General features: G+C 37.5%; 1 protein-coding gene across 5 annotated transcripts in view; it reads left to right on the forward strand.

Annotated features, from left to right (window-relative positions):
- The window catches only part of EVI5 (ecotropic viral integration site 5), a 62,518-nt gene that overhangs the window by 23,883 nt on the left and 24,777 nt on the right, over positions 1–13,858 (forward strand). For 4 of the 5 annotated variants that reach the window (XM_042030201.1, XM_042030204.1, XM_042030206.1 and 1 more), the window contains 5 exons: positions 986–1,120; positions 3,213–3,353; positions 3,878–4,036; positions 5,619–5,765; positions 8,492–8,587. In XM_042030201.1, the coding sequence (XP_041886135.1) occupies positions 986–1,120; positions 3,213–3,353; positions 3,878–4,036; positions 5,619–5,765; positions 8,492–8,587 (678 nt within the window). The remainder of the gene's footprint in view (positions 1–985; positions 1,121–3,212; positions 3,354–3,877; positions 4,037–5,618; positions 5,766–8,491; positions 8,588–13,858) is intronic. The other variant, XM_042030203.1, reaches the window with a different exon arrangement.

Genomic DNA, 13,858 nt, shown 5'->3' on the forward strand with positions numbered 1-13,858 from the left:
CTGTTTGATGCAAACATAAAGTAAGACACAGATGTATCTTTAGTATAATGAATAATCTTTTTAAAGTTGAATTGTTAATTAAAACTTAATCTATGCATCCAGGCATAGTATTTTTATTTCACAATGTGGTTAATGACACCAAAAATATATTAAATTATTTTCCTCTAAACTTAATTTTCAGGGTAGCTATGTAAACACAGTAACTAAACAACTATGCTTTGAGGATTTCAACACACACAGTTTTCTTCAATCAGAAATTTAAATACTGATTTAGGTTGGTATTGCCTATCAAGCAAGTTTGACAATCTGCCAAACTGCCAAGTAACTTTAAAGTGACACAGGGAAGAAATAAAATGTATTTTTTAACTGTTGATTGGGGAAAAAGTTGAGTGAGTCTTTTGAATACAAATGCTTCGGTTGGATGTATCTGAATTTCAGAAGGAATATGTATAGTATGAGCAAATGAGAGCCAAGAGCTGGAGTGAAGAAAGGGGCAAACCAAAGTCATTGTGCATTGAAGCGCATATAGTTTTATTTTAAATCCAAGATTATGGAAGGAATCTGTTGAATTGGAGTTTAACTGAGTAGGGATTGAGTGATACTTTTATTAACCTTGTAATTAACTAGTCTTCCCTAAGCACCTTTTTCTGCATATCACAAAATAATCACAGATCGTTTGAGAATCTTTCAATTTGGTTGACAATGACAGAAAAGTGTGAGTTGTTGCTTGTCAATACTAATAGGGGTCTCAGTTTCGTCAGACACATTTGGCTGTGTGGAGGTGCAGTTGTTTGAGAGGCAGAGCAGTGGGGATATGTTTGGTAGCAGTCTGCAGTGACATTAATAGACTTGTATAAGGTAAGCGCTTATGCTGGTATTTCTGATCTGAAGCATTTGAATGTACTTTTTCCACCAAATCTGGTATATAAAACCCCTTTCAAACAATCTGTGGTTCATACTAAACATATTTCTGCAAACTTTGTAGCATAAATGCAGTTCACGATACAGTGAAGACTTTGTGCTACAGCTGGAAAAAGAGCTGGTCCAAGCCAGGCTGAGTGAAGCAGAATCTCATTGTGCCCTGAAGGAGATGCAAGATAAAGTTCTAGAGATGGAAAAGGTAAATCAAACCAGGACCCTTTATATAGAACAGCACTCAAAACAGACTAGAGGTCCCTGTAATTCTTTGCAGAACTGTGCTCTAGAACCTCTCTTCTATGCTTCTGTGATTGCAAGACGCTTTTCAAATCTCAAAGTACAATAAAACTAAGGTCTGTTTGCACTGGGAAAGGTTTGTGAATAACAGATCACTTTTCTTCTATTCCTGAAGCCTGCTGTAGTGGAAAACTTGGATTCTGGTGAAGTCTTGATAGGAAACATCAATTATTTCGAAATTCTAAGCCCGCAGGAGCAGTGGGCTTAGAGTGAGCATTGAGATTATGTGAAACTAGTTTGGGAGGGGAAGAGGAAAGGGTTCAATATTACCATTCCTAGGTACTGAGTATCTTCCACTCCCATTCCATTATGGGCAGGGAAAGAATCCCTTCACCGCTCAGTATCAGAATCTCTACTGCTTTTTGGATGCCATGCTGGCTTGTAACTTACTGATGCCAGAGTTCAAGATGTACTCAAACCAACTGGCAAACATTTACCTTTCTTTGCAGCAAAATTTAACTGCAAGATAAAATAGCAAAAGAAGAAAAACCGCAATAATTGACCTGATATAAAGCATTCTAAGGAATTAGTTTCCTTAGGAAACTTTTACGAGCTATATACCCAGGCTTTGGCTAGGGTATATTACTAGCTAATTAGATTAACCTGCTGGAACCAAGATTTATTTTTCAATTATCTGAGGGGCTTGATGAGTGTCTGATGGGCTTAGTAGTGTGGTAGTTTTTACTGTATTGACCATTGGTAAGAATTTAGGATACAAGGTATTTTTCAAAATTCAGGAGACTACTTAATCTTCATCAGCATGGAGACAGCATACAATGAAAACTTATCCGTGAAGAAAAATTGGAGTAGTGGGGTCAGTTCCAGTGTACCAGGCGAACTCAGATGTACAGCAGTATTTCAGTCTGTCATGATGAACTTACGCATGTGAGAAAGGGGCTGAAGTGAACTCCCTTAAATTCCTACAATACAGCTCTTTACTGCTGTTGGTGATGAGTCGTGAGTCTGGGGAACTTCTGCTGAATAACCCGAGACTTGCATGGCCGTACTGACAGTGCCATAAACATTCAGAAACATACCCTCTCGTTTCCTGTATTTGCCAATACTCAGATCCTATGATTTTGAAACATGGAATGCTAATAAATGGCTGTTGTGCTGTGTTCTGTTAATGTTAATCATGTGCTTTACTCAACTCTCAAGAAAACCTGACAACTGTCACAGTATTACAGATCTGCAAAAACATTTGATTTTACTGAAAACAACTACTGGGAAATAAAGTAGAAAGTGATGAAGGACAGTTCAACTTTGAATATTTGGTGACCAATGATTTGCTGTAGGGATACTGTATTCAGACAGCCTGTCCATTTTCTTCGCCTCGTTTTTCTCCCAGATTTCCCTTATTAGGATTTCATCTCTGTTTTGCTTTTCTTGGTGTTTTCATGTTTTCTGTTTAGCCTTCTCTCGCCTTTCTACTTTTTCCTCATGTGTCTTGCACTTTCATCTCTAAGACTTTTTCTTGACTGGTTGTTGTTTGTAAATATTAACACATGGTTCCTTTGTCAGCATATCTGTTCTCCTTTTCAAAGGCTGATGACGTACTTCCTAAAAACTAAATTTCCATTTATTATTTTTCCTGTAAACCTAAATAAAAGTTATAGCTTTAAGGTGTAATTTCAGTTCCTTGTTTGTTTTACTTTTTATCCACTAGATCAAAACCTTTCAGATTCCTCTCCGTATTTTTCATGATGTGTTCAAATATTGTAAATATGATGTTTTGTTAGGGATACCATTCAGGGAAATCTTGAAGTCAGAATACCTAGAACTACTACCTTATAATTTTCTTTTGTAGTTGGCAGTTAGAAGTTATTTATACACACTCACTATATCCAGAAGCTTAGCTTTTTTGATGGTTTTTATTTTGTAGAGGATGTGCACCTTAAGTTTTCTTAGTTATTGTTCCATGTCTATGTTCCTGGAGTGGGTTTCACTAAGCACAATTTTATTCAAATACATATTTAAGAGGATGATCCTTGTTGCAGAGGAACAGCTCCCTCCCTGATGAGGAAAATGTTGCCAGACTACAAGAAGAACTGATTGCAGTAAAATTAAGAGAAGCAGAATCTTTGATGGGTCTCAAAGAACTAAGGCAGCAAGTCAAAGATTTGGAAGAACACTGGCAGGTATGGGTAGCAATATACTTTTATGAATTTTTATTTTCAATGATAAAGCAAAAGACTAAAATTTTGAGATAATGAGTTCAAGTAGAAACTAATGATTGTCAGTCAAACTGCTGAGGTGAGAAAATCCTTAAATTCAGCTGTCACAAGAAACTTAACCTAAAAAGTATGTTAGAAGTTGGTGCCTAGTTGTTACAGATGGCAGAGGGCCTGTGCTACCAGGTAACTGTAATGGTTGGAGGGAAGTACCTTATCAGTACTCCTACTTTGCTAAATGTTAAAAAGGGCTAGAAAGAGACAAAAGTCTTAGGATATACTTGAAATTCACTGACTTACTGTAGTTGGGAATTAATGTGTTCAGTTTTTTGTCTATTCTTAAAACCAGCAAGTTTCCATGGGTTTCTAGCTTTTAGGATCAACAGGAGAACTCTAGCTATTTGTCCCCATATAACTCTGAGACCTTAAGTGAAGTAAGGAAACACCAGGAAGGATCAGGCACTATCAGCAAAAGCATGCTGTTTTTCTAGCGTCATCTAGCTCGTACCACTGGAAGATGGAAAGATCCTCCGAGAAAAAATGCAGTGAATGAGCTACAGGATGAGCTGATGACAGTGCGGCTGAGAGAAGCAGAAACTCAGGCTGAACTGAAAGAGACCAAACAAAGAATGATGGAGATGGAAACACAGGTATGTTACTGAATGCTAGTACATGTGAATTGAGCTGGTTGCTGGAAGTTTGGTGTTATCAGGGAGATGCCTGATGAGGATCTTCACCGTCTACAGGCAGGACTTTAGTTCCAAAATGCGGGGTCTTTTTACTTCTGTTAGACGAGGATGGGAGACTCTAGTGCACACAGTACAACTTTATTGTCTCCTCTTTAATATTTTCCAGGATTATGCTTTCTGAATTTCTCATTTGGATTAGCTGGTAGATTCTGAATGTGTGTGCATCTTAATTAATTAAGTTTTAACAGGTGTAATAACAACAAAAGTATGTTTAAGGTGTTTTAAATTCCACAAATCTAATTGGCAATTCTGATAATAGTAATGTTTAGATGGCAGTGTGTGCTTTCTTTAGGTGACATTGCTGATACTAGATTTTCTGCTGAGGTCATGAATCTGGTTACTAAGCTGTGGACTCAGCAAAGCAGCTGTGTATTGGTCAGGGTTTTTTAGCACGAGGTTTGCCTTTTATGTGCCAGACTAGAAAACCCTTGGTTACCCCTGCTGAGGTTTGTGCAGAAAAGACAATCGTACCTTGATTGCCAAGATTCTTTTTGTAAAACTATTAAGTTGCTAAGCACCTGAAAGTGCACTAAAGTGGTGAGTTCATCTTATATGAGTAAACTCAAGTTAGTAAGCACAATGTGCTGATGATTGAGAAGGATTTTTAATAGACTTCTAAGAAATCTTCCCATGAAATACCTGCTAAATGTAACTTTTTTGAAAGAGATCTATGCATCCAAAAAACTAAACAAACAACAGCTTTACTTGACAAGGTTCAGCAATTCCAGAAACCAGGAGAGCATGTAAGGACGTGCTATTGAAGAGAGATTAACCAGCTGCAAGGCATATGAAGGCTTCTTTCTGACAGAGGGATCACTTTATACCAACTGCTTAAGTTTCTTCTTGCCTTACCTTGTAATATTTTCACTGAAGTGTCAACATTGTTTTGGTCAGTAGGGGGCATAGAGAGTCTGCTGTCTGGCTTACATTTACTTAGGTACTTCTCACTTCAGTGTTACACATCGAGTCTTTGTATGTGCTTATGCTGTTTAGCTGTCATCTGAAAGAAATGCCATTCTCATGGTATGGTGTGCACAGCTTCAGGTACAAGTGCTATGACTTGTACTTGTGCACTGATCTCAACTAAGGTGCCATGTTGCTTTCAGGAATTCACTGGACAGAAAAGCGTGGACAGTATTTCTGACATACCTGATCTTTCCTGGATGCATAGTGTAGCTGAGATACAAGTTCAAAAAATCTGCCTTACCTAGGCAACGAATTGGGAAAAACAGATCTACTGGAGCTTTGCAATAATGTTCTTACAATGAGTCATCTGTTGTTTAAGAACAATTTGAATATCCTGTTCATAAACAAAATGTCATGCAAACTCTTCTGATTACACTTGGAAAACTCTGAATGCTTTTTCATCAAAAGTTTTTTATGGTAAATGATCTCTAAGTCTGTTTTGTCAGACTTCAGGGAGTTAGATTAATAACCTTCTCTTAACATGTATTTTGTTTCCCTTTTTTGTCATGAATTTCAGAATCAGATCAATAGTAATCATTTACGAAGGGCAGAGCAAGAGGTCGCCAGCCTACAGGAGAAGGTGCAGTATCTTTCTGCACAGAACAAAGGACTTCTGGCTCAGTTGAATGAAGCAAAACGTAGACAAGCAGAGATTGAATGCAAGGTAAACAATATCCTGAGAAGTGCTAATATATATTTACATTTTAGTCTTGTCTGCCATTGTTGGATAAAATTGTGTCTTAACTGAGAAGCATAAATCATAAAAACAAAATTCTTTTTACCGATTTTGACAATATCATCTTGAATTTACCATCTCACAAAAACCACTTGAGGTTTTGACAGAGCTGATTCTTTCTGGTCCCACAAAGATAAAGTTTTACTTTAAAGCATGGTTCTGCTCAGAAAAGTGTCTGTGTATAATATAAAAAGACACACCTCAACAACAGACTCTTTCAGGCTTTCATTTTTTTTGCTGTCTTGCCAGTTTCATTTGTTTCTAGTGGGACCCAAATCCACAGTGCAGCAAAGAGGTGACTTCTGCTGACTCATTAAACTCCATCACAAGCTTTTAGGAAAAAAGACACTGAATCTTAACTAGAAGAAATGGCTTTTACTGACTTTCTTGTTTGCCATGACCTCTGGTTTCCTAAGTACTATTTTTTTAATGCTGAGATTATTTTTACTGATTTTTTTTTAAATAATCACAATCTTAGTGATGTCTTTTTCATATAACCCATAACTTACTTTGATTGCTTTTTGATACTGAAAGGGCTCATTAATCCTTGAAAGACTGAGGATTGAGAGTGTGTAGTCAGTATTCTCTTTTATGTTGACTATAAAGAGAGCAATATACTCTAACCTGATTAATGAGTTAGCACACAACTGTTCTCAGTGGGATAATACACTTGTAGAACAATGTTCTAACATGGGCTAGAGAAAAGTGTGACAGTAATAGAGCACCAGTCATACTCTTTAGAGATTCTCTGAAAGTAGCTATGGTCAATAGCTGGTGAAGTATCTTTACTGACATACACTAACATTAGGTCCTGAAACTTGTTTTGCAGCCAATAGAAAAGAGATTACAATTTACACTGTAAGAGGTTTTACAATATTATATTTCAGAAACAACAACAATTATTCCTGATTCTATTAGTAACTGACTTTGGTTTTTTTCTTCCTGTTTTTTCAAGTTGTTTAAAATCATGCTCTAATTTTATTTTTGTTTTGGCTAGGTAGCAATATTCTACTGCCTCAAAAAAAAATACTTGGATTTTCTACTCCCCAGTTGTTTTATGCATAACAAACTCGTACATTATTTCAGGAGCTTGTATATTTCTTTTAAAAGATGGCTTGAAATGCTTAAGCAGAAGTTAAAATTTTTGTAGCCAGTTGCATCTCATACCACCTGTACGGCAACTGTTTTTGTCACTGGTGTGTATTGTTATGTTTTTCCCTTTTTATCTGACTACTGCGTCTACAGCAAGGACTCAATTTCCAATTGTTTCTTGAAACTCACCACTGATCTTTCTAATCAGTTGTGCTAAAGAATTTACAACATAAGATTTGTGCCTACACCCAGTCTTGTTTTTCCTACCGTATCAATTTCTGTGGTAATTATTGAGAACATGCTCTGTTTGAGATAAAGCATCAGTGCCATCTAGAGCAACACTATTGATTCATCTCTGATACCAAAGTCAAACCAAGCCAGTCTTTCCTTCGGCTTTCAGTTAAATACATGCAATCCTGTGGACTTGTCGGTTTGCCTTTATTTGAACAACCATGCAACAGAATTTAGCAAGAACGGCTAAACTTTGGCTAGCACGATAGATTTTTCTGAAATGGTCTCCACTGATTACAAATGCAGTTAATTGGATCCTGTGGATGATACACCTCTGTTATGGGAATATTTTTTTTAAAATAACCCAAAAAATAGCATGTTTTGAAGTAGCTTCTATAGATAAGCTTTGCTATATTTGATTTGATCTCAACCATACTGTCTAATGAAGGGTGGTTGAGTACTGTTAGTTTGAAGCACAGATTAAAATAACGGAAGTACTGGAACTGATTTGCAGTAAATGCAGTTTAGTTACACCAGTCTGCTATAAAAGTAGGTGTACCTGAGCCTAATCTGTCTTTTCCGCAGGGCTGTTTGCTCTTCACCTGATAGTATTGCTCACTAATTATCTAACACTCCTTTCACTCTGTGGTTGTACCAGGTTACTGATAATGTAATACTGTTTACTGCTCTGAAGTCTTGAGGACTTGCCTCATAAAACAGGACATTTCTTTCTCTCTTGTTCAAACTCAAATTACCTATCATTTATAGACAGACCTGTAGGTTAAACTTACAGTGGGAGGCCGATTGTAGGTTATGTGCATTAGTATTTTATTCTAAACTGTCTTTGTTATATACTGTGACTAAGATAGCTGGACTAAATGAGGTTGAGAACGCATTTCCTTTTGTTTCATTTTTTTTTATATTTTAGGACAAAGGAAATGATGAAATAACTAACTCTTGTGTAGCTTTGCTGTTTCTATAAAGTCCAAAATTAAAGCATGAGCTGTTTTTTAAATTATGTTTATTCTTTTTCTTAATTTACAGTATAATATTTCTGGAAAACAAGACAGTTGTTTTCTGGACCTGGAAATTGATAACAGCAAGTTTTCAAAACTGCACAGATTTTTTTTTTTAGATTATTATACTTTAGAGTTTATATTAGATTATTACATACTCCTATGGGTTAAAATTAAATTTGAGTTCTTAGAATAGTGGTCCTTTCACAGCAGTGTATTAAGTTTTCTCTACTTAGGATTTCGGGTAAAAGCAGTGCCCAGTTTTTAATCAGCTAAAACTGGTACTAGCTAGCTCCCATTTCTGACTTCTTTCAGAGTAAAGAAGAAGTGATGGCAGTACGGCTCCGTGAGGCAGACCGCATTGCAGCTGTGGCAGAACTCCAGCAGCATATTGCTGAATTAGAAATCCAGGTAACAAGCGATGGCATTAATTGTGAAACTTGATACTGATTAGATTTCGTACTTAGCGAAGTTTTTTCTTCCTCTGTGTTTCTTTATTAGCATACTATAAATACAGGGCCAAGTGGGATAATGCTATATTGCTGAATTCCTATACAAGCAAAGCCTTAAATCTACCTTGTGTGCATACTTGTGAGCTGTTAATAATTCCTTCTGTACAAATACCACGTTAAAGGCAAAATACTCTTTTTAAACTCTGACTTCTGTTTTGGTTTTTTTTTCTTGTAATTGGTACTTCTTACCAATTAATAGACAAGATTGAAAACATCCTCTGCCCATAAAAAGATGCATACATTTTGATTCCAGCAACTATCTTTTTTCCTGTGACTACTCTTCTGCTATGATCAGTATTGAAGGATTTATTGTAAAACTCTTACTCCCTTTATGTAAATCTTAAAACCAGAAGTATTTACTGCTACCATGTCATCATAGGATCTCAAGATGCATCCTTTGGCCTCTGTGTTGTTCCTTACTCTTTCAGTTCCTTCTGGAGCTTTCACCATCCCATGAACTTGCTTTTCCCTTGATGAGAAAACCAGAAATAACTGTTCTTTATATTTTCTTGGCTTTGGGAAATGATGATGTCTTACTGTAGTCTGACCTTTCTATACTCATATACTGTTGTCCTGTCTGAATTCTGCTGCAGAGTTTTTCTTGGTTATTTTTACTAAGTTACAAGCTAATTACTCTCTGGTTTACTTTTTTTAAAACCTGGTGTTGCTATTGTGTTTCTTCCCTCTGAAATCTTTCCTTTGAGGTGATTTTACTGTATTGTGTCAAAGCCACCTTTTCCCTGATTTCTCAACTGGTTGTATCTTTGTCATCTCTTCATATATGGAATGTGCAAATACATTTCATTGAGCTTGCATAAAGAATTTTTGTTATATTACCTCTAGTTCAGCAGGCACTATATCCATTAAAAGTTAGAGCAGCCATTTCTCTAAATGGTATAATGCTTAGATAATGCTGTGATCAGTACATTAGAAATACCTAGATAAGTACAGTAAGCATTGCATATGAATCATTTATCATCTAGTAAGATAACAAGAGAGTAGCTGAGTTAAGGTCAATCTTCTACTCAAATTAACATTTAAAAAAAAAGAAACGGGAAAGTTTAAAGGTTACTTTAAATAATGTGATTTTGTAGGTGAGAAGTGAGTACTACTCATTTTGCATTATTTTTACTTCAGCACAGACTTCAAATGCCATCCTACTTCCATTATTTGATTGATACACATCTCTCAAAAAGTGGTCGGGATCTTATGAAATGGTGAATCCCCTAATGCCCAGTTGGGAGTTTTTGGATAGCTCTCACACAATTCATATTGTGTTCACTTTTTAGTGTAAATACATCTGACTTAGTTTTCTGTTGTTTGACTCATCAAATCATCCATGCTCCATCATTTTATTGCTCTCCCCTATTCCCTTTTTGTATTTCTGCTTAAGTTAGGGATCCCAGAATTACATGCAGATTTTTATAATACCTTGTTGTGAGACATAAAAGAAGTGCAGAAAAGTAATCTATATTCATGATTCTGGCTAATACATCCAAAGATCATACAGTCCCTGTTTTGTTGTAATATTGCACTCTCTCATTTATAAATTTAAATAAATAAATTTAAATAAAGTAAATATAAATAAACTCTCTCATTTATAAACAGTTGTTTATCCACATCATCTCTCCTTCCTTTTCACAAGTACTACTTTGCACAGTGCAAGTTTTAGTTATGCTTTTATTATTCTAGGCTTTTTGTTTCCTTCCAAAGTGCATTTCCAGTTCCAATCTTTATGGTGTTCTCAGATTATCACCTGCTAATGATTTCTTGAGTTTGATCTTAGTAAATTTCTTGATTTTCTTCACAGAAGTGAGAGTGGCTGTGCTTTCTTTGTATACAGTGTGGAGAATGAAGTCATTTTGTGGCTGAAGTTCACATTCATTTAATGAGTTTGCACTGTTAGGTTTTTGGTGAACATCTGATCTCTAATTTACACTAGCATGAAAGATAACTTCTTCAATTGTGAAATACAGATTTTGAGTGTAAACTTTATAATATTTAAAACAAATTATTTAGCATAAATAAGTTCTGCTAATGTTAGTTTATTTTTGATATACTGTAGATGTGACTTGAAATGCTTTTATTGAACCATGATAGGTTGGTTTTTTTTTTAAGACTCTAAGCAGATATTTTTGATCAGTGTGTTTTGCCTGCAAATACGAAACTTAGGATCAAAACTTCCTTTTTGGGTACTCATGCTCAAAAGCCTTGAAACACCTCCACCAGGAAAATGTAATAAAGGAGTTGGAAATCCTGAATTCCCAAAGCTTATAAACTATAAAACATGCAGTTGATAACAGGGCTTAAACAAAAGCCACTTTTTAAGGAAATTGAAACTCTACGTAACTTCTTCCTCAATGGAGAAGGAGCTGCCTCCCATTCTCTTCTGTTCAGCTTGTTGCTGTAATTGCTGTCACCTGATGTGGGGAGCAGAGGCCCTTTTAATCAGGACTTGCCTTAATGACTTGAAATGCAATATTTAATACCAGAAATACATTTAGCCAGTCTTGGAGCATAGGTATCACAATTAAAGTACAGATGCACAGAGCATCACAAATAGATCTTGCCTGTCATGCTGTTTCAAAGCCGATAAAAATGAAGGAAGTTAGCCTACCACATAACCTTCCCTTTTTTTTGAGGGGGTGGTGCTTTTCTGAGAAGCTTAAGGGATTCATTACCAGGTCCACGGGGGCCATAGCAATGCTTAACCTAAATTGTGAGGTTTTCTTTTAAATGTTTGTGTAGGTGTAGGTGCAAGACAGTGATGTTAAATTTGTAATGCAGAGTATCACTACTCCTACATACAAACTGATCTGACATGACACACACACATGCTAGATTTAAATCACAGTTTCTGGGTCACTCTTAGTTTTGGTTAGTAATAATGACAGGGATGGAGAGTGAACTACCATTCAATAATAGATGTAATTCTGCAACAAGTTGTCAGTTTATTATGATGTTAAGAAGTTATTTCTTAATATAATCTAAATGTCACCTTGCCCTGTTTGAGCATTCAGTTCATGATGCTGAGCTTTTAAACTCTTGTGTAAGTGTATTGAAATGCAGTGAGTTGTCCAATACGTGATGGATATTCTAGGTCTTTCTTTACCAAAAATAGCATAGAATTGAAATACAACTGAAGTTTAACTTACATTGCACATACCTAAGCCCCAGAAGTGACAAAGAAAAGCCCTGATGTTATAACTCTTGTTATGTGGAAACAAAAGTTTACTTTCTCAGCTTTTGTTTACTCCTCTCTGTTGTTATTTTTCTCTCACTTGCCAGTTCAGCTTATGTTTGGGAGGCAAACATAGAATCACAGAATGGCTTGGATTGGAAGGAACCTTGAAGATCATCTTTTTCCAGTCTCCCTGCCATGGGCAGGGACACCTTTCCCTAGACCAGGTTGCCTCACCATCCTCACAGTAAAAAATTTCTTCCTAATATTCAATCTCAATCAACCCACTTTCAGTTTAAAGCCATTACCTCTTGTCCTATGACTATACGCCCTTGTCAAAAGTCCCCTTCCAGCTCTCTTGTAGCTGCTTTAGGAAGGGGCTCTAAGGTCTCCCTGGAGCTTTCTCTTCTCCTGGCTGAGCAGCCCCAACTCTCTCAGCCTGTCTTCCTAGAAGTGCTCCAGCCCTCTGATCATCTTCATGGCCTCCTCTGGACTCACTACGCCAAGTCTATGTTGTTCCAGTGCTGGGGACCCCAGAGCCCCCCGGTGGGGTCTCAGAAGCATGGAGTAGAGGGGCAGAATACCCTCCCTTGAGCTGCTGCCGACACTGCTTCTGATGCAGCCCAGGACACGTTTGGTTTTCTGGGCTCCAAGTGTACATTGCCAGTTCATGTCCAGCCTCTCAGCCACCAGCACCCCCAAGTCCTTCTCGGTAGGGCTGCTCTTGATTTATTCATCCCCAGCATCTATTGATATGAGGGTTTGCCCTGACCCAGGTGTAGCACCTTCCACTGAACCTTATTGAACCTCATGAGGTTCCCATGGGCCCTTGTTCAGGTCCCTCTGGATGGCATCCCTTCCCAAAAATGACTTGGATGTATTTGGCAGGTTTCTGGGCTTCGGGCAGGACATTTGAGCAATTTATTAACAGATGAAGGATGGATTTTTGGATGGCTGGGCTACTGTTTTTTGTACTTCTACACTGGGGAGAAGCTTACATAGAATCATACAGTCATTTAGGTTGGAAAAGACCTTTAAGATAATTGAGTCCAACTGTTAACCCAGCATTGTCAAGTCCACCACTAAACCATGATCCTAAGTGCCACATTGACATGTCTTTTAAATACCTCCAGGGATGGTGACTCAACCAGTTCCTTGGGCAGCCTGTTCCAATGTTTGACAGCCCTTTCCGTAAAGAAATTTTTCCTCATGTTCAATCTAAGCCTTACCTGAGGCAACTTGAGGCCATTTCCTCATGTCATTTCACTTGCTACCTGGGAGAAGAGACTGACCCACACCTTGCTATAACCTCCTTTCACATGGTTGTAGAGTGATAAGGTTTCCCTCAGCCTCCTTTTCTCTGGACTAAACACCCCCAGCTCCCTCAGCGGCTGCTTGTAAGCCTTTTGCTCCAGACCAGCTCTGTTTCCCTTTTCTGGACATGCTCCAGCACCTCAATGTCTGTCTTGTACTGGAGGGTCCCAAAACAGAACACAATATTCATGGTGCAGCTTCACTTTCTCACAAAGGCTAGACATGTACACCCTACAACTAAATGGCTTGTCCTGGTCAGGTTGCATGCAGTCTGATCCTGTTTGTCCCATCCTTTCCCAAGACGAAAGAGCCAAGGAATGGATGTTGTCTCCCTCTATATCTATAGTCAATCAGCAAAGCTTCAGGTTTGCTTCCTTGGGAAGGTAGTCTTTCTTGTTTTCAGCTGAACTGATAGCTTCAAACTGCAGCAAGCAAATACTTCTGGCCTCATAATTAGCAAGGGTTCCTTCTGATTGCATATAGGCAGTCCTGTTGGTCCGTTGATGTTGTTTCTGTTTTGGTTTTTTAAGGTTTTCCCTGCAATAATTGAAGGAAGAATAGAAAAATTCAGACAAGGTAAAATCGGTTACAAGCTGCAGTCACTCAGCTGCCTAGGGTGAGGAGCAGTAGACCAGTGGAAGTGTAGGCTGTTTGAGGAAGCAGAGTGGGGCAGCT

This window comes from Corvus kubaryi, unplaced genomic scaffold (assembly GCF_017639235.1).
Source record: "Corvus kubaryi isolate FWS band 111438036 unplaced genomic scaffold, C.kubaryi_AGA036_p1.0 37334, whole genome shotgun sequence".
Lineage (NCBI taxonomy): Eukaryota > Metazoa > Chordata > Aves > Passeriformes > Corvidae > Corvus > Corvus kubaryi.